Source organism: Leucoraja erinacea, chromosome 31 (assembly GCF_028641065.1).
Source record: "Leucoraja erinacea ecotype New England chromosome 31, Leri_hhj_1, whole genome shotgun sequence".
Classification (NCBI taxonomy): domain Eukaryota; kingdom Metazoa; phylum Chordata; class Chondrichthyes; order Rajiformes; family Rajidae; genus Leucoraja; species Leucoraja erinaceus.
Genome location: NC_073407.1, coordinates 1,210,635 through 1,235,596, shown reverse-complemented (window position 1 = coordinate 1,235,596; position 24,962 = coordinate 1,210,635). Strand labels below are relative to the sequence as shown.

The 24,962-nt window shown below is 44.0% G+C and overlaps 1 protein-coding gene across 1 annotated transcript in view; it reads right to left on the bottom strand.

Annotated features, from left to right (window-relative positions):
- LOC129711818 (protein Niban 2-like) overlaps positions 1-24,962 on the bottom strand; it is a 197,195-nt gene that overhangs the window by 19,094 nt on the left and 153,139 nt on the right. The window contains exons 8-10 of the mRNA XM_055659753.1: positions 22,093-22,255; positions 20,488-20,675; positions 14,192-14,353 (exon numbers count right to left, since the gene is read on the bottom strand). Of these exons, the coding sequence (XP_055515728.1) occupies positions 14,192-14,353; positions 20,488-20,675; positions 22,093-22,255 (513 nt within the window). The remainder of the gene's footprint in view (positions 1-14,191; positions 14,354-20,487; positions 20,676-22,092; positions 22,256-24,962) is intronic.

Here is a 24,962-nt window from a genome sequence, read left to right as displayed (position 1 = left end):
AAGAAAGGTGGATGAACTTAGAGCCTGGATTGACACCTGGAAGTATGATGTTGTGGCGATCAGTGAAACATGGTTGCAGGAGGGCTGTGATTGGAAACTAAATATTCCAGGATTTTGTTGCTTCAGGAGTGATAGAATTGGAGGGGCAAGAGGTGGAGGTGTTGCATTGCTTATCAGGGAAGATATTACAGCAGTGCTTTGGCAGGATAGATTAGAGGGCTCGTCTAGGGAGGCTATTTGGGTGGAACAGAGAAATGGGAAAGGGGTAGCAACACTTATAGGGGTGTATTATAGACCGCCAAATGGGGAGCGAGAATTGGAAGAGCAAATATGTAAGGAGATCGCAGATATTAGTAGTAAGCACAAGGTAGTGATTGTGGGAGATTTCAATTTTCCACACACAGACTGGGAAACACGTTTTTTGCAGCAATACATAGGTACCTACTAGAGAAGGGGCGGTGCTGGACCTCCTGTTAGGAAATGAGACGGGTCAGGTGGCAGAGGTATGCGTTGGGGAACAGTTCGGGTCCAGTGATCACAATACCATTAGTTTCAATATAATTATGGAGAGGGTCAGAACTGGACCTAGGGTTGAGATTTTTGATTGGAGCCAGGCTAACTTTGAGGAGATGCGAAAGGATTTAAAAGGAGTGAATTGGGACATTTTGTTTTATGGGAAAGATGTGGAAGAGAAATGGAGGACATTTAAAGGTGAAATTTTAAGAGTACAGAATCTTTATGTCCCTGTTCCGTTGAAAGGAAATAGTAAAAATTGGAAAGAGCCATGGTTTTCAAGGGAAATTGGACATTTGGTTCGGAAAAAGAGAGAGATCTACAATAATTATAGGCAGCATGGAATAAATGAGGTGCTTGAGAAGTATAAAGAATGTAAAAAGAATCTTAAGAAATAAATTAGAAAAGCTAAAAGAAGATATGAGGTTGCTTTGGCAAGTAAGGTGAAAGTAAATCCAAAGGGTTTCTACAGCTATATTAATAGCAAAAGGATAACGAGGGATAAAATTGGTCCATTAGAGAGTCAGAGTGGACAGCTGTCTGCAGAGCCAAAAGAGATGGGGGAAGATATTGAACAATTTATTTTCTTCAGTATTCACCAAGGAGAAGGATATTGAATTATGTGAGGTAAGGGAAACAAGTAGAGTAGCTATGGAAACTATGAGATTCAAAGAAGAGGAAGTACTGACACTTTTGAGAAATATAAAAGTGGATAAGTCTCCAGGTCCGGACAGGATATTCCCTAGGACATTGAGGGAAGTTAGTGTAGAAATAGCAGGGGCTATGACAGAAACATTTCAAATGTCATTAGAAACGGGAATAGTGCCGGAGGATTGGCGTACTGCGCATGTTGTTCCATTGTTTAAAAAGGGTTCTAAGAGTAAACCTAGCAATTATAGACCTGTTAGTTTGACGTCAGTGGTGGGCAAATTAATGGAAAGGATACTTAGAGATAATATATATAAGCATCTGGATAAACAGGGTCTGATTAGGAACAGTCAACATGAAGTTGTGCCTGGAAGATCATGTTTGACTAATCTTCTTGAATTTTTTAAAGAGGTTACTCGGGAAATTGATGAGGGTAAAGCAGTGGATGTTGTATATATGGACTTCAGTAAGGCCTTTGACAAGGTTCCTCATGGAAGGTTGGTTATGAGGTTCAATTGTTGGGTATTAATGGTGGAGTAGCAAGATGGATTCAACAGTAGCTGAATGGGAGATGACAGAGAGTAATGGTGGATGGCTGTTTGTCAAGTTGGAGGCCAGTGACTAGTGGGGTGCCACAGGGATCTGTGTTGGGTCCACTGTTGTTTGTCATGTACATCAATGATCTGGATGATGGTGTGGTAAATTGGATTAGTAAGTATGCAGATGATACTAAGATAAGTGGTGTTGTGGATAATTAAGTAGATTTTCAAAGTCTACAGAGAGATTTATGCCAGTTGGAAGAGTGGGCTGAAAGATGGCAGATGAAGTTTAATGCTGATAAGTGTAAGGTGCTACATCTTGGCAGGCCAAATCAAAATAGGACGTACATGGTAAATGGTAGGGAATTGAAGAATGCAGTTGAACAGAGGGATCTGGGAATAACTGTGCACAATTCCCTGAAGGTGGAATCTCATGTAGATATGGTGGTAAATAAAGCTTTTGGTATGCTGGCCTTTATAAATCAGAGCATTGAGTATAGAAGTTGGGATGTAATGTTAAAATTGTACAAGGCATTGATGAGGCCAATTCTAGAGTATGGTGTACAATTTTGGTCGCCTAATTATAGGAAGGATGTCAACAAAATAGAGAGAGTACAGAGGAGATTTACTAGAATGTTGCCTGGGTTTCAGCAACTAAGTTACAGAGAAAGGTTGAACAAGTTAGGTCTTTATTCTTTGGGGCACAGAAGGTTAAGGGGGGGACTTGATAGAGGTCTTTAAAATGATGAGAGGGATAGACAGTTGACGTGGATAAGCTTTTCCCACTGAGAGTAGGGAAGATTCAAACAAGAGGACATGACTTGAGAATTATGGGACAAAAGTTTAGGGGTAACATGAGAGGGAACTTCTTTACTCAGAAAGTGGTAGCTGTGTGGAATGAGCTTCCAGTGAATGTGGTGGAGGCAGGTTCGATTTTATCATTAAAAAATAAATTGGATAGTTATATGGACGGGAAAGGAATGGAGGGTTATGGTCTGAGTGCAGGTAGATGGGACTAGGGGAGAATACGTGTTCGGCACGGACTAGAAGGGCCGAGATGGCCTGTTTCCGTGCTGTAATTGTTATATGGTTATATGATATGGAGGTAATGAAGAGATATGGATGATGTGCAGGCAGATAAGGGTTGGACCTGTCATCATGTTTGGCACAGACATTGTGGGGCAAAGGGCTTGTCCGTGTGCCGTTTTATTCTATGTTACTGCAGCACTTAACACTGGATGTAATCCACAAATTCAACCTAGCTTTTTAATCTGCTGCTGACTTCCTAAATTCAAATTACAGGACACGAAAAACATCCCCTATATTTTTAAAAAAAAATTTTTTTTAAATTAAATTTATTATCATTATCTTATAGGAGACAACAAAATGGATTTTCCTTACTGTCAAGTAACATAAAAATAAATAATAAATAAATAAAAACATATGTTTTAAAACAAAAGCACAAACACAGAAGTCCATGATACAACATAACCCCAAACGGCACCAAAGTTGAGGAGGGTACCATAGTCCAGCCAGCCTCCCTACCAATCTTCCCAGATGTTCACCCGTGGTCGGGGCCTCCTGAGCACCCGCAGTCGCCGCCACGGACGGCCCGAATGCTCAGGCCCTCTCGCCGGGAACGATGGAACCCCGACGGAGAACATCCTCAGCGGCCCGGACCTCCAGATCAGCCACCTTCCACCGGAGTCCGCGGCTCCCGAAGTCCACAGACCGAGCTGGGCGGAGTCGCAGGACCCTGCGATGTTGATCAGCGCCGCCCACGTTGGGAGCTCCGTGAACCACAGCTCCGCGATGTCGGTGCAGCAGGCCCAGCACTCCGGGGCTCCAAACGGCGATCCCCGGTAAGGCATCGCCCGCCCCGCGATGTATCCAACGCTGCGCCGCCGCTGCTGCTGGCGCTCTGGTCGATCCCGGCAGGAATGGCCGCGCCAATCCAGTAGGTAGGCCGCGTGGGGGGATGGGGGGTGGGGGGGGGGGGGGGGAGGACGCGACTCGAATAATAGTCGCATCCTCTCCAGGAAGCAACTGAAGGACGGTATCTCCCTTGTCCTACCCTCTTCCCCCACATAAAGACTTTAAAAAACCCCACAAAAAACGCACTTCAAACATAACAAAAAAACAAAAAGATACCGGACTGAAGGTGGAGGCAGCTAGCAACAGCGCCACTGGATGTCCAACCTATATATGCTGCAGGTATGTTTCTCCACTGGTTAGCCCAATTTATGTGTAGAATAATGGCACCCGTAATTACATTTGCACATGCTTCTAATTTCCTGTTGAATGTTATCCCAGTCTTCACCACTACTGTCTTGGTGTCTGTATATAACTCCCTTAAGTGTTTCCTGGCCCTTGGCATTTCTTAGCTCTAGCCATTCAGATTCCACATCATCTGAACTAATATCCTTCCTCACTAATAAATAAATCTCGTTAATCGGTATCCTTCTCCTTCCTTGCCGGTCCTTCCTAAATACTGAATGCCCTGAATGTTCAGTTCTTATCCACAAGGCATCCGCAGACACGCTCCTGTAGTCCAACTGCACTTAAAATCCTTTAATACAGTATGTTTGGGGCTTAGGTAGGATCAGGGTAGCAGATTTTATCATTCTAATTATGCTCTGTAAAATATTTAATTCACATTTTCTTTAAATGTTACAGTAAAATAGAGCACAGGTAACAAAGCTCAGGTTTGAAGAGAACATGGGAAACTGAACCAGGTAAGTTTCAAGGACATGCAGTCAACAATTTAGAGTTTAGTTGAGTGCAGGATCTGGAGTGTTGCTGAGTGGATGGAGTGTGCAGCAAGCTCCAGGTAATCAACAGTATATTTTAAAATACAGCACCTGTGCATATGCCTCAATTCTTTCTTCTTTAGACTTCACAGATACAGCGTGGAAACAGGTCCTTCAGCCCATCAAGTCCGCACTGACCAATGATCACCCCTTACACTAACACGAGGGACAATTTTACCAAAGCCAATTAACCTACAAACCTGTATGACTTTGGAGCATGGAAGGAAACTGGAGCATCCGGATAAAACACACGCAGTCACAGGGAGAATGTATCATGGACATAGAAACATAGAAAATAGATGCAGGAGTAGGCCATTCGGCCCTTCCAGCCTGCACCGCCATTCAATATGATCATGGCTGATCATCCAACTCAGTATCCTGAACCTGCCTTCTCTCCATACCCCCTGATCCCTTTAGCCACAAGGGCCACATCTAACTCCCTCTTAAATATAGCCAATGAACTGGCCTCAACTACCTTCTGTGGCAAAGAATTCCAGAGATTCACCACTCTGTCCACTCTATCAACTTCGTACAGATAGCAACCGTGGTTAGGATAGAACCCAGGTCTCTGACGCTGTAAGGCAGCAATTCTACCACTGCACTACTATATCGAACCACGGGAATTTATGATAATCTGCTATCTGACTATTTGGAGTATTATTGTATGTCGTAGCCCTTTACATCCTGTTGCTTGATGAATTATTGCAATTTCCCACGCATTACAACACAGGTTTATCTTTTTCAATTTCTTCGTCCCCTTAGTATTATGTTAAGCTATAGTCTGTTTGTTTATGCCCATGATTTCTCTGACTTGAATGGTTTCTTTTACCCTTCCTATCTTTTGTGACCCCTTGTTTCAGCTCCATGAATTAGGTTACTATCCCCTTGCCACTTTAGTTTAAACACTCCCCAAAACTTGTATTGCGTACAGTTTTGGTCTCCAAATCTGAGGAAGGACATTATTGCCATAGAGGGAGTGCAGAGAAGGTTCACCTGGGATGTCAGGACTGTCTTATGAAGAAAGACTGGATAGACTTGGTTTATACTCTCTAGAATTTGGGAGATTGAGAGGGGATCTTATAGAAACTTACAAAATTCTTAAGGGGTTGGACAGGCTAGATGCAGGAAGATTGTTCCCGATGTTGGGGAAGTCCAGGACAAGGGGTCACAGCTTAAGGATAAGGGGGAAACCCTTTAAAACCGAGATGAGAAGAACTTTTTTCACACAGAGAGTGGTGAATCTCTGGAACTCTCTGCCACAGAGGGTAGTTGAGGCCAGTTCATTGGCTATATTTAAGAGGGAGTTAGATGTGGCCCTTGTGGCTAAGGGGATCAGAGGGTATAGAGAGAAGGCAGTTACGGGATACTGAGTTGGGTGATCAGCCATGATCATATTGAATGGCGGTGCAGGCTCCAAGGGCCGAATGGCCTACTCCTGCACCTAATTTCTATGTTTCTAAAAGCACCAACAAACATGCACCCCAGACCCCCCCCCCCAAACATTGACCACAGTCAGCATTCTCCAGAGAGGAGGGAAATGCAGAATACAAATTATGCTTTGTGAATAACTGCCATGTACTTTGATGAACAACAGCATTCATCTAGCAACTAACATCAGAGGTTTCAGTTATGGCCTAGAGCTGTTCAACTTTAAAAAGATGATCACAAAAGTAGTAGGCTGTAAGCCATCAAATGGTGAACATTGAAAACATGTAATTACTTTAATGGACTTTATTAACCCCTTTAAGGAGGGTTTAGGGGTAATCTTATCGAGGTGTATAAATCCACGAGGCAATTGATAGGGTGAGTCCAGTATTTTACCCAGTGTCGAGGAATAAAAAAGAGAGCACATAGGTTTAAGATGAGAGGGGAAAGATTTATTCAAAACCTGAGGGACAACTTTTTTTACTCAGAACATGGTTCATAAGTACAGTGCCCTCCATAATGTTTCGGACAAAGACCCATCATTTATTTATTTGTGGCTAAAGTGCTCATTGTCAGATTCTATTAAAGGGTATTTTTATGCATTTTGGTTTCATCATGTAGAAATTACAGCTGTGTTTATTCATAGCCCCCCCATTTCAGGGCACCATAATGTTTGGGACACATGGTTTCTCAGGTGTTTGTAATTGCTCAGGTGTGTTTAATTGCCTCCTTAATGCAGGTATAAGAGATCTTAGCACCTAGTCTTTCCGTCACCTTTGGAAACTTTTATTGCTGTTTATCAACACGAAGACCAAAATTGAGCCAATTAAAGTCAAAGAGGCCATTATGAGACTGAGAAACAAGAATAAAACTGTTAGAGAAATCAACTGTTTGAAACATCATTAAGAAAGAGAGCACTGGTGAGCTTACTATTCGCAAAGGGACTGGCAGGCCAAGGAAGATCTCCACAGCTGATGACAGAAGAATTCTTTCTATAATAAAGAAAAATCCCCAAACACCTGTCCAACAGATCAGAAACACTCTTCAGGAGGCAGGTGTGGATTTGTCAATGGCCACTGTCCGCAGAAGACTTGAACAGTGAACAGAACAGAACTCATGAATAGAAATACAGAGGCTACACTGCAAGATGCAAACCACCGTTCTGGAAAAAGTCTTGTGGACAGATGAGAAGAAGATTGACTTGTATCAGAGTGATGGCCAGAGCAAAGCATAGAGGAGAGAAGGAACTGCCCATGATCCAAAGCATACCACCTCATCTGTGAAACACAGTGCTGGGGGTGTTATGGCCTGGGCATGTATGGCTGCTGAAGGTACTCGCTCACTTATCTTCATAGATGATACAACTGTTGATGGTGGTAGCATAATGAATTCTGAAGTTTAGTTTTGTTTACAGATACAGCGCGGAAACAGACCCTTCGGCCCACCGGGTCCGCGCCGACCAACGATCCCCGTGAGTGAGCTCTATCCTACACCCATGCTTTAAAAATACCCAAAGACCTGGCTTCCACAGCCATCTGTGGTAATGAATTCCACACACTTACCACCCTCTGGCTAACGGAATTCATCCTCGTCTCCTTTCCAAAGGTATATCCTTTGGTTGGTATATGTACTGAGCTGCCATGTGAGGTAGGTGAGGCAGGTACAGTGACAACATTTAAAAGACTCCTGGATAGGTACTTGGATGGGAAAGGTTTCGAGGAACAGGGACCATATGGGTGGCATGGTGGTAGATTTGCTGCCTTACAGCACCAGAGACCCGGGTATGATCCTGACTATGGGTGCTGTTGGTAAATTGCCTATAGTGTGTAGGATACAAAATTGGGAAAACATAGGAACTAGTGTATGAGTGATTGGCGTGGACTCGGTGGGCCAAAGGCCTGTCTCCATGCTGTATATCTAAACAAAACTAAATGGAGGCAAGTGGGACTAGCTTATATGGGGCATCTTTTCAGCATGGAAGAGTTGGACCAAAGGTCCTGCTTCCATGTTGTATGACCACACTCTGATGAGTAAGCCATTTTGAGCTTCAGCCTTCTACACAATTCAAAAAGATCACGCCTGATCCTTTACCTCAGTGACAGTGTATCTCTTCAATGCCCTTAATATACAAAAAGCTGTGTCTTGATTAATTTAGCAGTGGGGCCTCCATTTCTTTCAGGCAGAGAATTCGAAAGATTCACTACTCTCTACATGAGACTTCTTATCTCGGTCCTGAATGGCTATTCCCATAGAAACATAGAAAAAAGGTGCAGGAGGAGGCCATTCGGCCCTTCGAGCCAGCACCGCTATTCATTGTGATCATGGCTGATCGTCTCTAATCAATAACCCGTGTCTGCTTTCTTACCATATCTCTTGATTCCACTAGCCCCTGGAGCTCTATCTAACTCTCTTAAATCTATCCAGTGACTTGTGGCAGGGAATTTCACAAATTCACAACTCTTCACAACTAGAGAACAATATCATATAGAAAGTGGCCCTTTCATCACCACTACTGCTATTCATGATGCTAAATTAAACAAATCCCTCCCGCCTGTAGGTGATCCAAATGTCCCCATGCCCTGCATATTCACATAGTTATCTGAAAACCTCTTAAGCACCACTTCTTTATTCCCACCCCTGGCACCGTGTTCCAGACACCCACCACTCTATCTCTGTATAACTAAAAGTCTTTGTCTTGTTTGTGTGCGTGTGTGGCCGTCAATCTGGTTAATTCCTATCTTCTTCCTAACGCTAGGCCACAGCCTTCCCATTTTCACACACCCTACCCACATAATTCCCTGTGGTGACGATAAACATCTTCCCGTTGCATTCCCACCTATATTTCTGAAGTTCTTAATCACTGAAATTAAAAAAGGCAAAAATCCGCTTCTCACAGAGAGCCTTTTTCCAGCAGCTTCAAATGATGATATCGCAATGGATAGCCAAAACCACCTTTTAAAACACCAGCTTCCAGTGATGTAACCCCCCCCCAATGGTAGAATGAAACACAATATTCCACCACCTTCCAGCAGTGTCAGGGGGAAGGCTTCATTTCAAAAACAGCAGGTCCGCAACCGTCACTTTTACACTGCTTGAGGTCGACTTAACATCGACTTCTGCAACGTTCGATTCTGACTGCTTCATTTTCGCCATCTTTAAAGATAACATTTATTTTAGAACATCTCGCGCTTTTAAAAAGAAGATTAACAAGGCTTTTATTCACTTTCTCTGCCCCGCTCGCTAACCCCGGCTCAGCCCCGCTTGCTGAATCCCTCATCTCCCCACCCCCCCCCCCCCCCCCCCCCCCTCCAGTGCACCAATCATAATGGGCTCTCAAGCTGCCGAGCTCCACCCCCCCTCCCTCCCATTCCCGGGTTATTCACGATTAATGTTTCAAAAAAGCCAAGCGGGTTGCGTTGGGGGAACGGGTGAGTGCTGGAATATTGCGTTGGGGGAGCACTGCACTTGGTCTAGTCTCCTTTAAATCTTGCCCTCATCTTAAAGGAATGCCCTCTAGTCTTTGACATTTCCACCCTGGGAAAAAACAATTCTGACTGTCTTCTCTATCTAAGCCTCTCATATTTTTTTTCTATACACTTCTCCCAGGTCTCCCCTCGAATTCCGACGCTCCAGAGAAAACAATCCATGTTTGTCCAACTTCTTCTTATAACTAACACCCTCAAATCCAGACAGTATCCTTGTAAATCTCCTCTACACCCTTTCCAAAGCCTCCACATCTTTCCAGTAATGGGACAACCAATTGTGTGCAACTAAAACGGCACACAATATTCCAAATGCGGCAGAACGAAACATTCATAAAGATGGAACATGATTTCTTGACTCTTATACTCAATGCTCCAAGCAATGAAGACGATAATGCCATATGCCTTACCATTTTATCTTGTGTTGCTATTTTCAGGCAACTATGGAGCCCAAGATCCCTCTCCATACTAATACTATTAAGGATCCTGGCATTAACTATATACTTATCCCTTACATTTCACCTCCTGAAGTGCAACACCGCACACTTTCCCAGATTACAAGCCAATGTCCATTTCTATATCTATATCGTGCGATATCTATATCCATTGACAGCCTTTTATCACTGTCCGCAACTCCACCAATTATCGTCTGATCAAAAATCTTACCAACCAACCTATTAGCATTTTTGTTCATGAAGGAACTGCAGATGCTGGAAAATCAAAGGTAGACAAAAATGCTGGATAAACTCAGCGGGTGAAGCAGCATCTATGGAGCAAAGGAAATAGGCGCCGTTTCGGGTCGAGACCCACTTCTTCAGACCATTTTTGTTCAAGTCCTTTATAGAGATCACAAACAGTAGAGGTTCCAGCACTGATTCCTGTGGAACACCATTGGTTAGAGACCCCCAGCCAGAATAACAGCCATCCACCACTACCCTCCGTTTCTCCGTCCGAATCCAAACTACCAAATCATAATGGAGTTATAATTAGCATTTTAATCTTCTGGATCAGTTTAAAACCCTCATCATCATTCACCTTCGTCACCTCCTAAAAAAATCAAATTAAGTTTGAATGACATGACCTGGGAAAAACTATGAAGACTTCTTAATTAGCCCATTTTCTTCCCAATACAAGTAAATCATATGCCTAAGATTTCTCTCCAATAAGTTGTCCGCCACTTACTAACGTAATTTCCTGGATTATCCACACTTCCCTTCTTAAACAAAGGAATCACATTGCGTACTGTCCAGTCCTCCAGGTGCTCACCTGTGGCTAGACAGGATTAAAAAAAAAATCTTCATCAAGGCAACAACTATCTCCTCTCTGGCTTCTCTCAGTAAATCCCACCGGGCCCTGGCAAATAAGAAGGGATGAGACAAAGACTTAAGACTTTTGCCTTCCACCACAGTGAGGAGGTGCCTGTTGAACTCACTGTGGTGGATGTTAATTTGTGTTTATTGTGTGTTTTGTCATTTTTACTATATGTAGGACTGCAAGGCAACAACATTTCGTTCAGACTGCAAGGTCTGAATGACAATAAAGGCTACTTGTTACTTGTTTCCATCTTAGTGTTCTTCAAGAGACCCAACACCCCTCCCACATTTCAAAATATTCAAGTATATTATGGAATTAACAAAAAAGTACACTTGCTGGAAATCTAAAAGAAAAACAGAAAATACTGAAAGAAATTCAGGTCAGGCAACATCAGTTGCAAGTGAAACAATTAATGATCCAGGTCAAAGGCTTTTCATCAGAAGTGAGAACACAAATAAAGCTGATAAGCGTATGTAGCAGAGAAGGCAGGGGTGTTTTTTGTTACAGAAGGCTGTGGAGGCCGTTAATGGATACTGGTCTAAGTGGGACCCATTGGGTCCCAGTCACACGGGAGGCGCGGTCCCCCAACGCAACACATTCCCCAACGCAATATTCCACCATTCAACCGTTCCCCCCCAATGCAACCCATTCCCCCACACAATATTCCACCACTCACCCATAGCACGTAACTGCGCAGGTGCGGCTCATTTCCCCTCATCCCCGAGCACTCGCTCCCTCTCCTCTTCATGTGTGGGGGGGAGGAGGGGTGTGTGTGGATGGGAAGGTGTAGGGGGGGGGGAGCAGGAGGGTGGCGTGGAGTGATGGAGGGTGTGGGGGATGGGGGGTGTGTGGCGGGGGTGTGGAGGTGGGAGGGAGGTGTGTATGGGGGCAGGAGAGGTGTGGAATGGGGCAGGAGGGATGTGGGAGTGTGTGTGTGGGAGGGATGTATGTGTGTGTTGGGGGGGGGGGTGTGTAGGGGGGGGGGGGTGTGTAGGTAGGGGGGGGTGTGCGTGTGGGGGGGGGGTTGGGGGGAGGGGTGTGTGAATGGGGGGGAGGGGTGTGTGGGAGTGGGGAAGGGTTGTGTAGGGGCGGGAGGGTTGGGGGGGCAAGGGGGGGTTGTGCGGGGGGGGAGAGGAGTGAGTTCGGAGAAAATACGGGGAAGAGCCATGTGGGAGAGGGGGGCATCACGGGGGAGGGGGGCGGAGCCACCGAGAGGGACCAGAGGGGTAATGGCTGGAATTGGAGGTGCGATGGGGACTCACAGCGGGTGTGAAGTCTCCGCTTTCTGTTTGGCGACATCTCTGACTCCGGGCTGGGCTGGGTCTCCAATTCTGGGCTGGACTGAGTCTCCCATGCTGGGCTGGGCTGGGTCAGGTCTCCGACGCTGGGCTGTTGCTTGGGGTGGGGCTGCTTCGGGTCCCTGCGAAAGTCCGGTTGGAAACCTCTGCCGGCTTTCCTCAGCTCCAGTACAGATGCGATGGCGCAGGAAGAGGCGGACCGTCCAAGGGAGTGACATGGGAAGAGACTAATCCGCGTGGCGCTAACTGGCTGGAGAAGAGACAATCTGCGCACACGATAATTCCAACGCAATATTCCACCACTCACCCATAGCCATTAGCTGCAAAGGCGCGGCTGACGGGTTCCCGTTGTGACGTCCCTGATCCCCCCTCTTTCCTCACTCCAAGTCCGCCTCTTGCCCTTCACCCCCCAAGCACTCACTCCATCCCCACCCAGATGTTTAAACCTCGCTAAAGTTTACATTAGACCACCGATCGGAACAAAACTTGGTGCAATCGCAGCGCAGGAGAACGGTGAGTAAGATGGTGAAAAATCATTGCGCTATCGCTTAATGTTTTTGCGCAAATAGAATGACTGCGCAACCGGAAGATAACAAGATCAGAGCTTTAGCTATGTATAGATAGATTTTTAAGACAGAGATAGATAGATTCTTGATCAGTAAAGGTTTCAAGGGGTTACGGGGACAAGGCAGGATAATAGAGTTGAAAGGAAAAGATTGATCAGCCATAATTGAATGCTGACTTGAGGGCTGAATGAACTAATTTTGTTCCAAGAACTTATGGGCTGTAAGAAGTACTAGTGGGAGATTTTAACTTCCCATACTTTCTGAGTGCAAAGGCCTTGAACGGAATTTGGATGTGTCCAAGAAAGCTTACTTAATCAATATAAAGAGGGCCTGACAAGAGAGGGCGAACATCAATGGTATAGGCCAAGTAAATTGGTTGCCAAATATGGTGGCCATATTCTTATCATTGATTTCTCTGCTCATCCCTTCCCATAACAAATCAAAGGCATGTAATGATCAGATATTTTTTTCACATGTTAATGCTTGCCTGTCTGGCATCAATTAACCATTTTCATCTGCAACATATATTTGTTAAAAGAACCATTAAACTTGAGTAGATAGAGTCGGACAACACGGAAACAGGGCCCTTGGTCCAACTTGTCCGTGCCGACCAAGATGCCCCTTCTGCTCTAGTCCCAACTGCCTATGTTTGGCCCATATCCCTCTAAACCGTTCCTATCCATGTACCTGTCCAAAAGCCTTTTAAATGTTGTTATTGTACCTGCTTCACGTACCTCCTCTGACAGTTTGTTCCATAGACCTACCACCCTCTGTGTGAAAGAGTTGCCCCTCAGGTTTCTAGTAAACCTTGCCCCACTCACCTTAAACCCATGCCCTCTAGTTCTTGATTCCCTTACTCTGGGTAAAAGACTAAGCATTCACCCTAGCCATTTCCATCAAGATCTTACACACATCCATAAGATCACCCTCATCCTCCTGCGCTCCAAGGAATAAAGGCCTAGTTTGCCCAACCTCTCCCTAAAGCTCAAGCCCTTGTTTCCTGGCAACATCCTTGTAAATCTTTTCTGCACTCTTTCCATCTTAACAACATTCTTCCGACAGCAGGGTGACCCAAACTGAACACAATGCAAGTATTGCCTCACCAACATCTCGTATAAATGTAACATAACATTCCAACTACTATACTCAATACCCTGACTGATTAAGGTCAATGTACTGAGGGGCTCCTTGATCATCCTCTGTGACACCACTTTCAGGAACGATGTACTTGCACTCCTACATTCCCCTGCTCTACAACATTCCCCAGAGTGCTACCATTCACTGTGTAAGTCCTGCCCTGGTTTGACTTCGCAAAATGCCACACCCCACACATTAGTATTAAACTCCATTAACCATTCCATTAATGTTACCATCTTCAGACACAGTGTTTGATGTTATTTAGAGCAGGAGCACTATATCTAGAATATTTTACTTGGTCCAACAAAAAAAACGTTAGGTGGAACTGATCATTATACTTGTAAACTCTCCCAAAAAAGCACCATCTCGGAAGCAGGGGATGGCGTGAGTTGGTTCATTGCTTTATAGTCAACAGCCCATTTAAATGAATAGGTTTTTGTTTACCTCACCAAAACATACCTCTCTCAATAGAATCTGCCCACGTTGGACAAAGACTGCTGGGCTGGAAAATTCAAATCGTTGCTGAAGTTCCTTGAGTTGTGGCTGTAGCTGTTCAAGCTGCTCATAACAGCTCTGCATCTTTACTGGGTGATAAGGCAGCAGGCTCAGCTTCTCCATGTACTTCAAAACACAAAGTAACAAATCAGCAACTTTGGTACTGATCATCTTACATACAATGGAATTTAAATACATATTTTAAAACAAGCAAAAATAGATGGCAAAATTAATGCAGTGAAAAGTGAGGTTTCCACATTGTATTCGGGATCTCAGTATCTAACTGCCCATCAAAAAATAAGACAGATAATTTCACATGAAGAAGACCAAGTTTGGGGAAACAGTGGCTGAAGTACAAGCTGTTTCAGTCACTGAGATAAAGAAAAGATGAACCTGAAAACAAAGTGAGAACATTTACAAAGATCCTGAAAAGGAGGATATAATCAAAAAGAACCAATAGCCAAATAAATTAATTCAATTCAATTACACTGGAGAAAAGACAGCTAAAATGGGAAATTATTTGAAATGTACAAATGTGGCTACAGAACATAATTTAAAACAGTACAGCACATGAAATGGTCTTCACCCCAGTGTCTGTAGATAACATAATGCCAAGATAAACTCTTAACTGCCTGCCCATGATCCATAGCCCGTCACATACATATGCCTATCCAAATGCCTCCTAAATGCCTCAATTGGATCAGCCTCAACCTCCACCTCCACCACCACCACCTAGGTAGAAGAAGTCTTGGCCTGCACATCTCCTTTAAAGTTTGCTCCTCTCATCTTAAAATTATGTCCTCCAGCGTTTGATATTTCCATCCTGAGAAAAAGATTCTGTCTCCGCCTCTCACCATTTTATATACTTCTATCAGAAAGAGAGAAAACAACCCAAGTTTGTCCATTTTCTCCCTGTAGTTAATACTATCTAATCCAGGCATAATGTTGGTAAACTTCCTCTGCAACCTTGTCAAACTCTCCACATCCTTCCTGTATTGGAGCGAACAGAACTGCACATAATACTCCAAATGTGGCCCAACCAAAGTCCGATAAAGCTCGCAATGCCTCTACAATACACGCAATGCCTCTACAAATGTTGGCAAGTATACTATTTGCCTTCATTACGACTCTACTTGTGCCACCACTTTCTGTGCAAAAGTCTTAGACATGAAGCTATTGGAGAGAATTCTTTGGGATACTCCTATTTAGAAGAAGATCAACAAATTAGGGACAGTCAGCGTGGCTTTGTATATGACAGGTTAGTACTAACTTAATCTATTATTTTGAGGAGGTGATGAAACGGTAAATCTTATCTACATGGATTTTAGTAACACATTTAATAAAGTCCCCCATGGTAGGCTGACCATAAGATTGAGATGCATGGGATTCACAGTAACTTGGTTATTTGGATTCAGAACTGGCCTTCTAACAGAAGACATAAGGTTGTGTTTGGAAGGATGTTATTCAGGCTGGGGATCAGTGATCAGTGGAGTTCCACATGGATCTGGTCAGGGACGACTGTTGTTTACGATATATATAAATGACTTGGACATAAATGTAGAAGGGTTGGCAAGTAAGTTTGCAGAAGACCAGCCTGGCCCTTGCAAAGAAAGGACAGGCAGGGAGAGGTTCATGAATCTGGGGATAACACAGGACTGAAGGGTGTTTACTTCCATACAAAGAGTATAATTGGGTAAAGCTTAGAGCCCGGCTCAGTGCTTGGTATTATCATGTTGCAGCCATTGCAGAAACTTGGTTGTGAGACGGACATGACTGGTATCTCAACATGCCTGGGATTCGATTTTTTAAACGAGATAGAGAGTGGGGTTCAAGAGGTAGATGAGTTGCTTTACCAATCAGGTAGAGTGTCACAGTAGTACTCAGAGATAACTTACAATGGAAGAGCATATAGGAGGTAGTGATCATAACTCCATAGGTTTTACGATTGTTTTGAATAGGGACGAGTCTGGATGTTGGAGGAAGGTACTTCATTGGAACAAGGGATATTAGAATGTCAGTACAAGCTAGAGAGGGTTGATTGGGAGCAGGTTTTATTGGGTAGGTTCACAGCTGATATGTGGGAATCGTTTAAAAGCCAGCTGATCAAAGTGCAGGATCAGCATGTTCTGATAAGGAGGAGGGAATAAGGACAGCAAGGTAAGGGTATTGTGGATGACCAAGGAAGTTGTAAATTTGATCAGGAAGAAAAAGGAAGTGTGTCAGGTTTTAGAAGGTGGCCTCTGACAGGGATTATGAGGAATATAATGCAAGTAGGTAAAAACTTAAACAGGCAAATAGAAGGGTCAAATGGGGCAATAAGATGTCACTAAACAAGTACTTTGCTTCTGTATTCACCAGGGACTTGGCGGACAACGAGATCAGTGTGGAGAATACAAATATGCTCGGGCAGTTTGAGAAGGATGGATAAGTCTCCAGGGCCTGATGGGCTCTATCCCAGGTTATTGAGGCAGGCAAGAGAGGAGTTCCTCGTGGTAGGCTGATCCAGAAGATGACTGGGTTGTTTGGATTCAGAACTGACTTATTCATAGAAGACAGTGGGTTGTGGTGGAGGAAGATATTCTGGCTGGAGGTCTGTAACCAGTGGAGTTCTGCAGGGATCTGTGCTGGGACCTCTGCTGTTTGTGATATGTAAAGAAGACCTTGACGTAAATGTAGATGGATTGGTGAGTACGTTTGCTTTAGACACCAACATTGGAGGAATTGTAGAGAGTGATGAAGGCTGTCAGAATATACAGCAGGATATAGATCAGCTGCAGAAATAGGCAGAGAAATGGCCAACGGATTTTAAGCCGAGCAAGTTTGAGGTGTTGTACTTTGGGACGTTGAATGTAAGGGGAAAGAATACAGTTAATGGCAAGACCCTTAACAACATTGATGTGCAGAGTGATCTTGGAGTCCAAGTTAATAGCTCACTGAAGTTGGCAGCACAAGTTGATGGGTATTAAAGAAGGTGTACAGTAGACAGCGGGTGCAGCAGCATCTATGGAGCGAAGGAAATGGGCAACGTTTCGGGCCGAAATCCTTCCTATTCAAGGTGTAGAGTATGCTTACCTTCATTACTAGAGGCATTGAATATGAGAGTCAGGAAGTCATGATGCAATTCTATAGGACTTTGGTTAGGCAGCATTTGAAGTTGTGCGTGCTGTTCTGGTCACCGCTGAGCACAATGGCTCAGATGTGGAGACTTTGGTGAGGATGCAGAGGAGGCCTACCAGAATGCTGCCCGAGTTAGAGGGTTTTTGTTACAGGGAGTGGTTGGATAAACTCGGTTTGTTTTCACTGGAACATCAGAGGTTGAGGGGAGACTTGCTAGAAGTATATAAAATGATGAGAGGCAAAGATAGGGTTGACAGTCCAAATCTTATTCCCCCAAGGTGGAAAGGTCCAACACTAGAGGGCATAGCTATAAGGAATAAGGGGGACATTTTAATGGAGATGTGCAGGGCAATTTTCTTTTTCACACAGAGTAATGGGTGCCTGAAACACATTGCCAGGGGTGATGGTGGAGGCAGACACAATAGTGGCGCTTAAGACGGCACCATGGGGAAGTGCAAGGAATAGAGGGATATGGATCGTATCCAGGTAGATGAGATCAGTTTAACATCAAATATTGAGATTTCTGTTGAGATGACATAACTACCAGTATTCTGTTCCTGATTTCACTCTATATCCCTTGATTTCTTTCGTGCTTTGACCGTATCTAATTCCTTCCTAAATATATATATTGATTTGCTAGACGTCTGCAGAGCCATTGCTTTTGATCTTGAACAATAATCTATTATGCGGAACAATGTAGACACCCTGTTTTACTTTGGTAAAAAATAAACTATTGGGAGGTAGGGAGGTGAATAAATTTAGATTGGGAATATTAGACTTTACACCTTGGCAGCATAGAATAATTACATTTGGTGATTGTCATTGGGCAAGAAATGGAGGTGCAGAGTGACTGCATGTAGAAAAGATGTGTAAAGATCAGGAGAGGTTACACTGGCAAGGATTTGAAAATAAGGATGAGAACAGAGGAAGACACAACGTGCTGGAGTAACACAATGGCTCAGGAGGCATCTTCGGGGAACACAATTAGGTGGTGTTTCGGGTTGGGACTCTCTTCAGTCTGAAGAAGGGTCCCAACTTGAAACGCCACCTATCCATGTTCTCCAGAGATGCTGCCTAACCTGCTGAGTTACTCCAGCACTTTGTGTCTTTTTTTGTAAATCAGCATCTGCGGTTCCTTGTTTCGACGTGAGAACTGATGAATCATATTATACTAGTTATGCTCATTGAAGGATTTCCATGCACATTGTAGGATTCAAAACAAGACAAAAAATACTCAGAAATGCTCAGAAGGTATGGGCCCAAATGAAACACAAACTGCTGGGGGAACTCAGTAAATCAGGCGGCATCTGCAGAGGGAAATAGACCGTCTGGATTGGGATCTTTCAAGATTCAAGTTGATGAGTTAGACTGGAAGACACGAGAAACTGCAAATACTGGAAACTGGAGCAAGAAACAAGCTGCTGGCAGAACTTCACAGCATAAGCAACATCTATGGAGGCAAAGGGATGGTCCAGTTTTCAGGTCACGAGCCTGCATCACAACAGAGTGTAGAGTACTGTGAGCCAGCACAAAGAGGTGAGAGAGACGGGTGTAACAGGATCTACAGGTTGTAGATGGAAACAGATGTGGGAGGGTGACAGGCAGATGGAACTAGTTTAGTTTTAGTTTAGAGATACAGCATGGAAACAGGCCCTTCGGCCCACCAAGTTCATGCCAACCATCGCCTGTTCCCACTAGTTCCAAGTAATCACACTTTCTTACCATTCTCTACACGAGGGGCAATTTTACAGCGGTTAAGTAACCTACAAACCAGCACATTTATGGGACCTGCAAGGTCACGGACGAACATGCAAACTCCACACAGAGAGCTTCCGAGGTCAGGGTGAAACCAGAGTCTCTGGCACTGTGAGGCAGCAGCTCTACCAGCTGTGTCACTGTGCCTAAATGAGGGAGGGGATGTGAAGAATAAGCCGTGGAAAAGGTGCGTGCATGCGTGCAATGGAAGATGGAAATGGGAGAGGTGAACAGACGAAGAGAGAACCTAGGTCGACCAGTAGACATGGGAAAGGAACCCAGCAGATATGGGTACCCGAATATGGGAAATGCCAATATTCAAACAATTAGTTTGCAGGCTACCCAAGGTTTCAAGGTCAGTTTATTGTCACATGTACCAGTTACGGTACCCGAGTGTAATGTGAGGTATTGTTGTTAAGTCAGACAAGACTGGGCGATTCGTGTAACAGAAATGCCAACACAATAGCACATTATTGTTAATACCAGGAAAAGACTTACTAATTATTCAAGCCAAGAATAGTCAGGGTTGAAAGCCATTTGATCCAGACATATTTGTTGTATAATCACTTCCCTTCAGTTTGTTTCAACGCCCATGAGGGAGCATCAAGCTCTTTACAACCAGCTGCTAGTGGAGCACCTAGAAGAGCCCCTCCCATCTCACAATTCCATGGTTCAGTGTGATCTTGATGCCAACTGCCTGGATCTTGCACATTCTCCCTGTGCCTGCGTCAGTTTCCTGTGGGTTTTCTAGCCGTCATCCCCCTCCCTCCCCACACATCTCAAACACATGCGGGTTTGTAGGTTAATTGGCCACTGTATAGTGGTCCTAATGGGCAGGTGAGTGGTTGAATCAAGGGATCAGAATAGGAATGTAGAAAGAATAAAAAATGGGATTGGTGTAGGGTTAGTGTAAATAGTGGTCGACGCTGTGGCTTAAGGAACCGGTTCCACGGTGCACAACTCTAATTCTCAAATTCATCTTAAAGCCTCCTTTTGTTTAATGACCTAACTTAATGCAATTGCTTATTCAATTCACTGATTTATGCATCTCAGGTGTGTGAGAGCAGGTTGGCAGTTCCTTTTACGAATAAGACTAACACCAAATTAATTAAGGAAGTCTTTCCTTCTATATTCCCCCAGCCCCACCCCATTTCTTTCAAAAGACCGAGATAAAAGAGAACAAAGTTATCACTAAACACCAAATGGTGAACTTAGGACCGCATATGACAATCACAATCTAATGTTAACACTTTCCTACAGATATTATTTCAACTAACTGACAGCTTTGGAAAGTTCAAAGGGGTTCAGTGGCAAGTGTGGCACCAATTGCAACCACCGGTTTTATTCAGGTTCCCAACTCAACAAATCTGTCAGCATGTGCATCTCACCTCCCCAAGCTTTTGCTTTCCTTCTTCATTCAGAGTATTTTTATTAATTTCCACAATCTCCTTGAAAAACAAGTCTCTGACTTCAGAAAATCCTCCGCTCGTTGGACCCATCAAAGCATCAAGTATGGAAGGGATGCAAGGTTGCACTTTGTTCCGAACACAAGCTTCAGCTTTGGGCATTACAAACACTAAATAGAAACACACACAAAGGCAAATTACAATCAATCAGAAACGAGAATGGTATCAAATACAAGCTAAGAATCAACACAATCAAACCACAGGACCAGATGAATTACAATATACAATATTTGAAAGTGTAGGTAGATTTACTCTAATTAAAACACCAAAAACAGTTAAAAGTAACAGCTCCTTAAAAATCAGGAAATGTGAAAGGAGTCTGGTAGTTACCATGAAGAGGAGAGAGAGGCTGAGAGTGCATAGATGATGGCACCATTGTGACTTCAACCATGAAGTGATGATCAAGTTGTAATTTGTTTAGCTGAAATCTAGTAAGGCCATGAAAAGGATATCTTCATATGTTGTAGTCTCATTTAGGACATTCAGTGCAGCTGCGTTTGCACATCCTAAAAACATGCACCCTGAAGGTGAGCCGAATGAGAGTGAACAACAAATTGTAAAGAGGAAAATGAGAGACCTGATAAGGAAATAAAGCAGATTTTAGAAATATCAGTCAATGTGATCAGCAAGATTCCAGAACCAGAAAGTAGAGACAATAACAAGAATTCCATGAGAAATAAAAAGTTAGACCTAGTCCAACTATGTTTTATGTCAAGAATTTCATGGCACAATGAAAAGATCTAAAGAATTTCTGGAATGTGTTGGTTCTGTAGTGTGTTTAGGCATTGAAAACAAGAGTAAAGTCAGACCTGAATGAACGTTTCATTTACTAGCCACAAATTCATACAAAAACTGTAAAATCAAAATATATTCTTTATGATTTTTTATTCTCAAAATTTGTTTCAACATTTCTGCTATTTCTTCTGCCTATTTCTTGGTATTTCCAGTGAAAGAAAAAAAAATCCTTGATTTGATTTGGTTTTCACCCTGTAGTGTCAGTCATGAGCTGAGATATTCACCACAAGGCACGTGTCAGATGCACAGGAGTAATTTTGCCCCAATTTCAGAACACTTCACTTTGTAGATTAAGACCTGGCATAATGGTTGACACGATTTCTATTTTTTTAAGCCTTTTGCTTGTATGATTGTAACAATTGTGGAAACAGCAGTGAAAGAGAGGCTGGATTTTGACTGTTAGGTCTGAACCTAATAGCATTGCTGGGAACTAATTCTCTCTTTTCAACTGGCTCAGCTATGGTATTACTGTTGGCACACAAAATTAATAAATAGGTTTTAAATGTAACTTTTGTTTATAGTAATAGTATTGACAATGTTCAAATATTATTGTTCACCTGTACATGTATTGATAATGTAAGTAACATTGGCCCAGTACCATTAATTCAGTAGAAAATAGGACGACACATGAGCCTTCTTATGAGCAGAATTAGGTCATTCAGCCCATTAAATCTATTCTGCAATTCAATCATGGCTGATCTATTTTTCCTCTTGCCCCAAAAGTTTCCAAACCTCTTAGCTTGTTTGCCACGTGTTCTTTTGAGCTAATAATTTGATCAAGGTCTGGACGAATCCTGCCTTCCAATCCAGAACGGGCGGCTTCACACTTTTGTAAAACAGCTTCATATCGGACTTTTGTCTGCACTTGCACCATCTTCTGCACAGCCTCTGTAATCTATGGGCAAGGGGAAATAAAGTTGAGTCAGTAAAATCATATAGCATTAACCAATTTTCAAGTTAACAATTTTTATTTTCAAATCTACGTTTCTCCGTCACAACTGCCTTCAGTATAGCAGCATCATTCTCAAATTCAAATCTAAGATGTTTTTAATTCAGCCAGGTCATTCCTCAGTCTCCTCTGCTCCAAATAAATTAAACGCAGCCTATTCAGACTCTATATAACTATGAAGCTCCAATCCACGCTAACTATTTAACATAGAACAGTAGCGCATGTGAGGTTATCCATTTTGGTGGCAAAAACAGGAAAGCAGACTATTATCTAAATGGCGGCCGACTAGGGATGGCAAAAATTGAAAAGGCATGCAGCAGTCAGTGAGAAACCTGGGTTGCTTTCATAGCATTGGTACACTAGTGCATTGACACAAAGTGGTGAGACCACATGAGTAGGTGGCAGCTGAGAAGCATTCTTGCCATAGAGGGAGTGCAGAGAAGGTTCACCAACTGATTCCTGTGATGTCAGGACTGTCTTATGAAGAAAGACTGGATACACTTGGATTGCTCCCGATTTGAAGTCCAGGACAAGGGTCACAGCTTAAGATAAGGGGAGACTCTCTGCGCAGGGGTTCCGAGGGGGGGGGGGGGGTTAGGGTCTTCAGCCCACAATGTTTGTGCCGAACATGATGCCAAGTTAAACTGATCTCATCAGCCTGTACATGATCCATATCATTCTATTCCCTACAATTCTAAAAGCTTTTTAAACGTTACCATCATATCCGTCTCCTCCTGAGCTTTTGTATCTTCCTCAAAACGCTACGCTCTAACGCTCACATTTTCACAGATTATTAATCACATTAACGCCATCAACAAAATAAACTGTTTCACTTCACATTTAATGCTATATTTCACATTATAGCGTTTAAAAAATAGCTAAAACTAAGTTTTTAAAAGGCAAACGTCCTTCAACCCGCTTCGAGTGACGTCACAAAGGGGGGGTGGGCAGCCACCAAGGGGGAGTGGGCGGCCACCAGCTTCCAGTGACATCAGGGGGAGGGCCACATTTAAATTAATGTTCCGCTTTTTCTGATCCGGGCTTCTACCCGTGACGCCCCGGCTGGGTAGAAGCCCGGCTATTGTATGGCTGTATGGTAATCACATTTCACTGTGCCATCTGGCACATGTGACAAATAAATGTATCTTGTATCTTGTATAAAGGAGGCATCCACACCGCGGTGGTGAGGCCTTGCGACGAAGGGGCCACTGGGGAGGTGAGGAGGGTGAGTGGGAGGATTGAGGGTGAGGAGGGGGTAGGGAGAGTAGTCGCCACGTCAACACTCCCTCTCTCGCCCCCTCCCTCTCTACCCCCTCCATATCTACCCTCACTCCCACCCTCTCTAGCCCCTCTTGCCCTCTCTACCCTCCCCACTCTTCTCTCTCTCTCTACCCTTCTCTCTCTACCCCCTCCCTCTCTGATCCCCGCTCGCCTGCCCCCTCACTCTCTGTCCCACTCCCGCTCTGGCCCTTCCCTCTCTACCCCCTCCTTCTCTGAGCCTCTCTCTCTGTCCCCTCCCTCTCTGCCCCCTCCCTCTCCCTCTCTGCCCCCCCTCCCTCTCCCTCTCTGCCCCCCCCTCCCTTTCCCTCCCTACCCCCACCCCCTCTACCCCCCTTCCTCTCTCTTTACCCCCCTCCTTCTCTACTCCCCCCCCATCCTTCTCTACTCCCCCACTCTCTCTACCCCCCTCCCCCCTCCCTCTCTACCCCCATCCTCCCTCTCTAGGGATTGAAGAGGGAGGGTGAAGGGGAGGAGGAGGGGGAGGGTGTGCTGGGGGATGAGGTGAAATTAGCCGTGCCTGCGCAGTTGGGGGCTATGCGTGAGTGGTGCAATATTGCATTGGTGGAACGGGTTGCTTTGGGGGAGCGGTTGAGGGTTGGAATATTGTGTTCCTCAATATGCCCAACGGGTCTGCACTTGGTTTAGTCTCCATTAAATTTACCCCCCTTTTACCTTAGATATGCCTTTGGTGTTGGATATTTTCACCCTGCGTAAAAGGTTTTGACTGTCTACCCTATCTATGCCTTTCATAAATTTATATACTTCTATCATGTCTCCACTCAACCTCGGATGTTTCAGAGAAAACAATCCATGGCTATTCAACTATCCCCGTGTCTAATCCAGCCAGTATTCTGGTAAACCTCTTCTGCATCCTCTCTAAAGCCTCCATATCTTTCCTGTAATAGGGCAAACCAGAACTGCATGCAATACTCCAAATGCAGCCTAAACAAAGTCATATTGTTGCATCATGACTTCCTGACTCTTACATTCAATGCATGCAGCAATGAAGGCAATCAAGCATACACCTTCTTTACTAAGAAACTAAGCTACTAAGAGAACTATGAATTTGGACTCCAAGATCCCTCTGCACATTAATGCTGTTGAGGGTCTTGCCATTAACTGTATCCTTTACCTTTGCATTCAAGCCCCCAAAGTGCAACTTGCTTGAGTTAAACTCCATCTGCCATTTCTCCGCCCATTTCTGCAGATGGTCTATATCTATTGACAGCATTCCTCATGCTCTGCAACTCCTCCAATTTTGGTTGTCAGCAAACTTACACCAAGCCATCTCCATTTATGTCCGTGATTTAGATATATCTCAAACAGCAGAGGTCCCAGTACCCGATCCCTGCCAGAATATCTTTCTTCCCCC